Source organism: Plasmodium reichenowi, chromosome 2 (genome assembly GCF_001601855.1).
Source record: "Plasmodium reichenowi strain SY57 chromosome 2, whole genome shotgun sequence".
Classification (NCBI taxonomy): domain Eukaryota; phylum Apicomplexa; class Aconoidasida; order Haemosporida; family Plasmodiidae; genus Plasmodium; species Plasmodium reichenowi.
In genome coordinates, this window is record NC_033647.1 from 85214 (window position 1) to 96386 (window position 11173).

General features: G+C 20.9%; 2 protein-coding genes across 2 annotated transcripts; one reads left to right on the forward strand and one right to left on the reverse strand.

The window, feature by feature from the left end:
• Positions 1–652: 652 nt before the first annotated feature.
• On the forward strand, positions 653–3144 carry PRSY57_0203100 (hypothetical protein; the record flags this gene model as incomplete). Its single annotated transcript, XM_020114392.1, has 2 exons — positions 653–2622; positions 2802–3144. The coding sequence occupies 2 exons, from the start codon at positions 653–655 to the stop codon at positions 3142–3144; spliced, it is 2313 nt and encodes a 770-aa protein (XP_019970863.1).
• Positions 3145–3780: 636 nt separating this feature from the next.
• PRSY57_0203200 (hypothetical protein) lies at positions 3781–10416 on the reverse strand (the record flags this gene model as incomplete). The annotated part of the gene is made up of 1 exon (XM_012905468.2): positions 3781–10416. The coding sequence occupies one exon, from the start codon at positions 10414–10416 to the stop codon at positions 3781–3783; it is 6636 nt and encodes a 2211-aa protein (XP_012760922.2).
• Positions 10417–11173: the final 757 nt, after the last annotated feature.

Here is an 11173-nt window from a genome sequence, read left to right on the forward strand (position 1 = left end):
AAAAAAAAAAAAAAAAAAAAAAAAAAAAAAAAAAAAAAAAAAAAAATATAAATATAAATATAAATATAAATATAAATATAAATATAAAGATATATATATATATATATATATATATATATATCTTTATATATTTATATGTAAAAATATATATGAATAATAAACTACACATATTGAATTTATTTTTTTTAATTTATTTGAGGGAGGATATAATATCCTGTCTTTCAAATATCATTAGACAATTTGCTTATCATAAACACACTTTTGTTAAACTTTTTTTGAAATATTATAAAATGTAATAGTATAAAAATATAAGTAATAATATATACATATATATAACAAAATTTTTTTTGTTTCCCTTATTAATTTTATTTAACCCTATATGTACCGTGTCATGTTAAATTTTCTAAAGAATAATTTTATTACAATATAAATATATTTACTATAAAACCTGCTCTACATTTCAAACTATAATATAACATTATAAATAAATAAATGAATAAATATATACATATATGTATATATATATATATATATATATATATATATATATATATATATATATATATATGTATATATATTCATTCCTCTTTCATTAATTTATATGTATTTATTTTATTTTATTTTTTTTTTATTTTTTTTTTTTTTTTTTAAAATGTCTACGACAGATGAATTGAACCTCTTAATACAAAATTTACAAAAATGTAATAATACGAATGAATGCATAAATTTCGATTTGTCCAGTACTATACAAGGTTTTTTAAATTGTTTAGATAGAAATGTACTAGAAAATATAGATAAGGGTCTAGGAGAAAACGAATATGAAAAAGAGGTAGTAGATAATTTTACCTCCGCTGCTATATTTGTGGAAAATTGTGTAAAAATTTTTAGTCAAAAAATTGAGCATTTACATAATTTAGCACATAATACATTATATAATATATATAAAGAAAATAAGCATAACTCGTCATCAAAAAAAAACCAGTTGATAATATCTGATGAAGAAGAATATTTATATATTAACGAAATAAAAAATATGAAAAATACACAACATGATAATGATACAATTGAAGATGATATATTAATTAAAACCATACCATTTCCAACTTTTCTTTTTTCCGATAATATTAAAAAAACAAAAGATATAAATGAAGATAAAAGAAAAACAAATTTTAATAATAATGATGAAGATAAAGAAAATGATAATATAAATAACAATGATATAGATGCTATAAATGAATTTGAAATTACAGAAAATAATTCTGTGAACACATTAAATTTTGAAAAAATATATCTTGAAAATGATGGTATCTTATTATTAGATATAAATGATTATAACGTATTTATAGATGATCCTTATAATTTTTCTATACAAAATAAAAATAGTACTATCTTATTTGAAAAATATGATTTTTTTTCTAGACATTCAACATATTTATCTTCAAATACTTTGAGTAAATATGTTGTAGAAAATAAAAACATGGATCATATATATAAACTATATAATCATATAACAGATATAATAAATAAAAATATATGTTTCGATATTTTTTTATTTAAACAAGATTTTTTTGATTATGATTTTTCTTTAGGTATATTAAAAAATAAAAAATCTATTCTGAAAAAATTTAAGCAACAACAAAAAAAATTACATCTTTTAGAAGAAAATACACATATGGATAATCATATTAATAATAATCATCATTTACAAAGATATGATTTAAATAGACCCCTGCCTAATTATTATATGTTACATTGTTACAATATAAAAAATTATCAAGACTTCTTTAGATACATGCAACCAAATTATATACTTGAAATAATGAAACGTGACATAATCAAACAAATATATAACACAAATCAACAACAAAGGCCTGTACAAAATGAAGCAGATGGGATATATAATGAACAAAAAAAAAATGATAATAAAGAAAATAATATTGAAGTTCCACAATATAAGGATAATACAAAATGTTATGATAATCCATTTTATCATTATATTATTTCTAATAATATAATCCAGTTGGATCATATGATTGATGATGATGATGATTATGATGATATGATATATTTTGATGAATATTTTTATAAAAGCCTCATTTCATACAATACAAATATAAACGATCTTGATAAAAACACAAACAATAATCAAACTAATGATGAAACAAATATTATAAACAATATGAAAGATGAAAAACAAAAAAATTCGCTTATATATTCAAATATTAACAATTTCTCAAATGATCAAAAATTATTTAATCAAATAAAAATTCCAGAATTATATATCCAAAAATTAGGGTTGAATTTTTCATACTACCATCTAGAACCATTAATATACAATTTCATAAAAACACTTAAAAAAAAAAATGATTTTGAAAAATTTTTTTCGGTGAACCTTTTTGATGACAAACCTATATATGAATTTGACATTTTAAGAGATGATGAGTATGACGAACAAAAAAATGAAGATAATAAAAATGATATAGAACAAAATAATAACTTTCAAAATATTACAGATAAAAATATATTAAATGATGAAATGGATAATATACCTATAGCTATTTTCGAAAACGACCATCTCGACAATACATTTATTATGAATGACGACCAAGAATTGCAAGACAGGTAACAAAAGGAGGCAAATGTATATGGTATAATTATATATATATATGTATTAACCCATATGTATATTCATTTTTTTTATTTTATATTCCCTTTTGTAGAGTCAGCAAGTGGAATGCCTTTCTGGAGCAAAAACTCGAAATTCTGAAAAGGCAACCAAAATACGATGTGGATCTTTATAAGAAGAATATTATTAACTATACAATAAATAACGGTGAAAACATATTATTTACTAAACTTATTAAGAATAAAGACAAATTTGAAATATCAAGAAATTTTTTAACGACACTTATGTTAATTAATGCAGATATATTAAACATAAAAAAAATTAATAAACATAAAAAATCTAACAATGTAAGTAATTATGAAATACATATAAAAAAGGAAAACCTACAACAATATCTGAGCATCTCAAAGCAAGTTCAAAATAAATCTTTTCTAATTAAAGAGAAAAAAAGAAAAAAAAATAAAGAACATCTCACAAATGGTATGAAAGATACCTTAAAAAAAAAGCAAAAAATATGAAAGTAATAGGAAAAGAACCAACAGCAATTAACACAAAAAAAAAATATATATATATATATATATATATATAAATATAATAATATATAAATAAATATATCAATATATAAATAAATATATCAATATATAAATAAATATATCAATATATAAATAAATATATCAATATATATATATTTTTTTTTTTTTTTTTTGTGTATCCTTTATATTACAACAAAACACATTTAAAAATAGGATGATTATATACATTCATTCCATACTTGAACACACAAATATATTTAATCCATTAATGTTTTAATATTTTAAATTTTCCTTTTTTTCTGTTTATATAACTTATTAATTATCAAATATGTACAAAAAAATAAAAAAAAAATAAATATATATAATATATATATATATATATATATGTTTTACAAAATAAAGAAAAAATAAATTTATGTTTGTCTAAATAAAAAATGTACACTAATTATGTGCACACAATTAAAGGTCTACAATTTGAAAATTTTATAAAAAAATAAAAAGGTAAAAATATTAAAAAACAAAGAAGAAATTCTTAAATTATAATCAACAAAAAATATAATATAATAAAATAAATATAACATATATATAATATATATATATATATATATATATATACACTTATCATATAATTTTAAAAAAAGATAATATCAGATTATACAAAACCTTAAAAAAGTCAGAATATCTAATTTGAGAATAAATATAATTATTTTTTAACAAATAATCAAAGTTGAAACATTTGTTATCAAATTCAGATTTTAATAAAATATTTTTTTGTAAAGAACATAAATTATCATCATAGAATGTTTTGTGTTTTAAAGGAAATGTGAATATATTCTTTTTATTATTTTTACTAAATATATTAAAATCGAAAAATAGCTTTTTAAAAAATATTTTCATAATACCTAAAAAACCAATAACATTACATGTATTATGATCATCTGTAGCTAGCTTGAAATATATTTGTAAAATATTTTTTAAATTATCTAAATTATTATGTTCTAAAAAAAGCGCTTTATAATAAAGTGATTGGTGATTATCTTCATCTGAATTCCTTATTAAGAATTGTAATTCCTTTCTTTTACTTTTTATGGTAAATTCATCACCTTCTCGATATTTCTTAATCAAATTAATTCCTGACTTTTTATGTCCATAATAAGCTGAATATATATCATAATATTGTTTACAAACTTCACAATTTTTTGAAAAACTTTGAATTTCATCAAATATATTAGATGAATATTTCTTTTTATAATTAAATATTTCTTTCATGTCTATATTTTCTAAAAAAACCGAGTATCTAGAAAATTCAGATTCATACAAATTTTTTATATTATAATCTTTCATACTCTTCCACTTATTTGAATAAACATTATTATAATTAAATTTCTCATTCTTATAATATCTTTCTTCATTATATATATGTTCATCTATTTTAGCTCTTTTCTCTTTTTCTTCTTCTAACTTTATTTGATAATATGATATAGGTTTATAATAACAATGTAAGAACTCACTAATACGTAAATGTTCTAATATAACACCTTTCATATGTTCTAACTTGTTTATTTTTTCCTCTACAGCATCGTTTTTTTTTAATGTATTTAAAATTATCTTATCATATTTTTCATATAATTCAATTTGGCTATATTTTTTACATAAATCATATGTATCATGATATGTTATTTTATTCTCATTTTTTTCTTCTTTTTTATTCTTTGATGTATTAAAAAATTCACTCTTCTTATTATTTCTTCTTTCATCATTGTTCTTATAATAAGAATAATCATAATTGTCATTATTATGATCTTTATTTAATACAGAATTTGCATTTGCCTTCACATTTGCATATCCCTTCACATTTGTATATGCCTTCACATTCGCATTTGCATTCTCTTTTCTATTCATATTATCACGTTGTACATTCTCATTAAACTTTTTTGTATTCATGCTGTTCCATCCTTCAGACCTATCCTTATCATCCGATAAATCATCTTCATGTTGCATCTTCATCATTTTGTAGGGAAACCAAGATAATCTATTATAATGAATATATAACTCCCTCTTAAAATTATAACAATATATTATTTTCGAAAATAATGGACGCTCCCTCAAAAATTCGGATAGCATACTGCAGTTGGTCAACAAAGACATAGAATACATTTTACGTACTTTTGAAAAGGAATAACTAGCATTTTTATTCTTCTTATATATTCTTTTAATTTTTTCATTACAATTTTTATCACATTGTTTATATCCATTAATATTACTATTATTATTATTATTATTATTATTATTATATACATTGTGAATACTGTTTTGTCTTTTTTCTTGTTCTTGCTCCTCCTTATTCTTCAATTCCTTAATCAAGGATAATTTTAAATTCTCCACAATATTATACTTTTCCGTAAATTGCTGCATAGTCTTCCTTTTTAATGTCCATAACATAGAAGCATTTACATTATGTGCATGGTCACCTAACTCAGACAACATAATAGATAACAATAAAGAGCCTGTATAATCTTTAAATTGATAATTTCTTCTTAATAATTTAGTTAACATATATAGTCTTTCATTAAATAATCCTATAAAATGGAAATGTTTCAATGTTTTCTCACATTTCTCATTAAATGTTTTATATTTAGGATTAACACCTTTTAATATTAATATACTTTTATTATATAAAGATATAATGTTTCCATTCTGTGCAGACATTTTATAATATTTATATGATTTTCTTAAATTCTCTAGTTTATCATCATCTTTATAATCATTCAATTTTATTCCGATATCTGAACCTGAATAATAATGGCCTAATAACATTTGAGATATATTATCACCTTTATCAGCTGCTTTTTTTAAATATATCCCAGCTAATTCTATATTTTTTTCAGTACCTAATCCAAATTTATGTATATTATATTTTGCTAATATATTCTCTAAACTATCATCATTATTTCTTATTGCTTTGTGAAAATATTCTTCTGCATTCTTTAAAGATTTATTTAAATCGTCATTTAAATCTTTCATGTACTTTTGTATCATTTCATCATTCTCATCATTCCACATACCATTACTCTCATTATTAGGTCTTCCTTCTTGCTGCTCTTTATTATTCTTCGTATTAAAAAAATTCATCTGTTCATCCAATATGTTCTCTGTCATATGCTCATACTCAGATCCTTCAGGTATGTCAAAGAGAAACGAGCTAGGAACAGACGAAGAAAAGGAACTATTAAAAACATCCTCGCTAGAAACAGACGAAGAAAAGGAATTATTAAAAACATCCTCACTAGAAACAGACGAAGAAAAGGAACTATTAAAAAAATCCTCGCTAGGGTTCGCCCACTCTCCATAAGAGGTTTGTTGAGTGTATGCATTGTTCTCAAAAGAATTTACATTATTAATATTATTTTGTGAATTCGTTTCACCATGGGAATAAATATTACTTTGTATATTAATATTACTTTGTACATTGGTATTGTTTTGTACATTGGTATTACTTTGTACATTAACATTATTTTCTACATTAACATTATTTTCTACATTAACATTATTTTCTACATTAACATTATTTTCTACATTAACATTGTTTAATCCACCCGATGATGGCATAGAGAACCCATCAAAGGATCCATTCCTTCCCATAGATTCATCAACATTACCATAACTTTCTTGGAACACATTTCCAACATTTTCTACAATTTTATCACCAACTGCAGCCCCATCGGTACTTCCATCCTGCTCCTTCTTATTCTTATTCTTCTTATTATTCTTCTTATTATTCTTCTTATTATCCCTTTTCTGCTTTTTTTTCTCACTAGATTCTTGGAACATTTCCAAAGTAACATTTTTCTTATCCTTGGTGGAATTCTCCAAATGTATCATTGTTAATACATCCTCCCTATCCATACTTTTAACAAGTTCTTCTTTTTTTAAAAACTTTTTATACTCATCCAAATAGGCATAACCTGTAGACAATGCAGAGGTTGTATCACCTTGATCCGCTGCCTTTTTCCAAAACTCAAAAGCTTTGATTTCATCTCTTTCTATTCCTATACTCTCATTTCCTAAATAATATATTTCACCCAAAGCAGCTAAAGCATATGAATTACTATTATCAGCTAGTTTTACAAAATATTCAAACAGATTTTTGTTTTGTACTAAATTATTTTGAATTATATTTTTATTTTTATCATTTATATTTTCTTCATACACTCCACTTTCTAAGGTAGATGAATTTCTCAAAGAATCAACCACGGCTCCTAATATATTACTTAATAAATAATCACAAGTAGTTAAAAATGGAGATACGTTATTTTTTATTACTGAATTTTTATAATTAATTTTATCAAAAGTAAAATCAAAATAATCTTTTAAGTAGGTGTTATTTGTTTTATTCTTATATTTCAATCTAATGACATTATTTGTAAATGCTAATTTACTAAAAAAATCGTCTTTTGTTGAACCTAAAGAATAAGAAATAATTTTAGATTTTATATTATCTTCTTTCCTTGGTATTATTCTATTTTCATCAGATAAAAAATCATGATTTCGTATATTTTCATTATTTTTATAATATATATAAAAGAAACTATTTATAGAATTATCGTTTATTTCGAATACATCATCATTCATTTCTGTACTTATGGATATAGAAGAATTATTTACAAATATAGGTAAATTTATATGATATAAAACACCACTTAAAAAATTACATAACCCATCTTTCCCTTCTCTTATAAGTTTTACAGAATAATCAATATTTCGTGGAAATCCATATGGGAAATGTAACTTTCCATTATTATCATTTATACCTATTAAATATAAAAATGACAAAACACAAATTGATTCATTTTTTAATTTCTCAACAAAATTACTTCTCAATAATTTTAATTGATCATATATTTTATCTTTCATTTTTATAGCTGCTGGGGTAAATATATTCAAATTTATATTATTATAATAATCATATATTCTCATTGTTCTATTTATATGAAAGGAATTCTTATCTTTTTCTTTATTATTCATAAAATTAAATCTCTTCCTATCATTCACATTTAATATATTCTTATCATCGACATAATATAATTCATTCATTTTATCATAATCATATGTTCCATATTTTTTATATTTTATATTCATTCTGTTCCAATTATTTCCTTCACTTGATACTTCATGAATACGCATCAAGTTTCGAATATTTTTTTTCAACTCTTCTTGTTTATCAATAATATTATTATTTTCTAACAAATCATGATCCTTAAAAAAAATTTCTCTTCTACACTTTAATAAATCATCATAGAAATTTTTGTTCTCTTTATACTTTGTAATGGTTATTAAATATTCATATATATTAAAAAAGTTTATCTTACTTTTAATATTAATTTGATTAATAGATGTAAATACATCTTTCGTAGGATTAAATAGTAAAGGAATATATTTATCAGAAACCTTATTATATATTATACCCTCCTTTAATTCATATTTATTTTTATAACTATTCATATCTTCCTTTTTTTCAGATGACATGTTCAAAAACTTATCTAAATTCTTTAATATATATTTATTATATTTTTTAAAATTTTCATCATTCGCTAGTTTCTTATATGAATCCATTAGTAAATTCCACACATCACTCTCCGATTCCTTTCCATCATTTTTATTATTATGTGTATCAAATGAAGACTCATCTGCACTCTCAGTAATATTGTTAAATGCACCCTCGCTCTTTTCAAACTTCTCCTTATTGGTATTATCATATATCATATCACCTCTTTCATCAGTCTCATAATTCGACCTAGCCTTATTATCATCTAGTTTTTTTGGTTCCTTAACATTTTTTAACGATATGTCAACGTCATTCTTATTATTTACATAATCTTGTGGTGGATCCCTCTCGGGATTAACATTTACATTCTCATGTTTTATATTAGTATGATAATCTATATTATATAATTTATTTAATATATCTATTAATAAATTTGTAAAGTTAGAAAAAATCATACGCATTTCTAATGTAACATAACGTATAATTTCTGAATCACCATTTTGTATATAATTATATAATATTAAATTTTCATTTAGTTTTTTTAATTTTTTATATAATTTATGATTTCCAATTTGCCCTTTTGTTTTTATTGAATTATTCCATACATCCATATTTATTAGATATTTATGTTTATCAAAAAAATGATGATTATAACTTAAGAAATATGAATAAATAAAATCATCAAATGACTGACAGAGATACATATCATTAGGATAATGTCTTTTTATATTATTAATAATAAAACTATATTTATTGTAGTTATCAATAATTTCTAATAAAGATAATTTACTTAAATTTATATAATATAAAAAATTTTCAGAACTAAATAAATTTAACATAAGCTTATAATTATATTTATAAGAATATATTTTATTTTCGTCAATATAATAAATAAAATTATTCTTATCAAAACAAGTTTCTATTAATTTAAAATTATTATACCATCTAAATAAAGATACAATAAAATGTCTTATATATATGTTTTCATTCATATCATTTTTTATTCTTTTCTTCTTTTCATTATTTGAAAAGGATATAAAATATTTCCTACTATTTTTATTATTCATAAGTCTAATCAAATAATTTAAACTATCATACATTTCTTTATTTATTTTTGTTTGAAGAGAATATTCATCAAGCATATTAAAATAATTATAATTATTTCTATTTATACTTTTTAATATAAGCTCATCTAAAATCTTATCATACATATCAATCATTTTATTGTATTCAACAACAAAGTTACTACCATTCATATTATTATGATCATCATCATCATCACTATTCATTTTTTTGTTCTTTTGTTGTTTATTTTTCCTATCTTTTGTACTATTCCTTCTTTTTTCGTCTGTTATAATCCCCTCCTTTGCACGACTATCCTTTAAAACAACATTATAATTAATAACTTCATTATTTTTCGTATTGTCCTTATTATATATATTGTTCTCATTTTTTAAATTTTCCTTACTATGTATATCTTTCTTATTTTTCTTCTTTTCATTCACCTCTTTAGGCACATATGATGACAGCTCATCATTCTCACCAACATCTAAATTCACATTGGTAGAAGGATCGAAAAAAGAAGACAGTTTTAATTTTTCATCATCATCAAAATATATTTCTTTCCTTTCATTGGACACACTGTTATCACCTTTAATTATTAATAGAAAAAAAGAAAATATAAAATTCAAATAAAAAACATTTTTAATCATATTTACACCTAATCACAAATAAAATGAAATAAAAGGAAACGAAATGGAATGGAATAATAATATGTAACCAAATTGATCAAACGAAAAAAATTATCAAATGATTAAAATAAGCAAAAAAAAATAAATGACAAAAAAAAATAAATATACATACATATATATAATAAACTAATTAGACATAATGTTAAACTAAAAAATAAAACATTTCACCAGAATTTTAAAAAATCCTGTTCCCAAAATAAAATAAATAACGCAGAAAGGAAGAAATATTACAAATCTACGAAAAAAATTTCAAACTCAAAAACTAATTATAAATCTAATTTTTTTTTTTTTTTTTTTTTTTTTTTTTTTATTGCTTCTCTATTATTCCGTTGTATATTCAAAAAATAAAATATGGCAAATAAAATAAGAAACACATCAAAATACACATATATATATGTATTTATTTATATTATAATTAATTAAATTAACTGAATATAATTCTTACATAAATATAAATATATACATATATATATATATATATATATATATAATATCTCTTAATTTAATATAAACACATTATTATATACATATATATTAAACTGAAATGTTATTAAATATATATAATCAAATAAAAATAGACAAAATCGGTAAATTATAAACATTTAAAAAAAAAAAAAGAAGCAAACATATGTTATTACATATATATATATATATATATATATATATTTTTTTTATTATTCCTTTTTCAAATGTATAATCACATATAACCAAAAAAAAA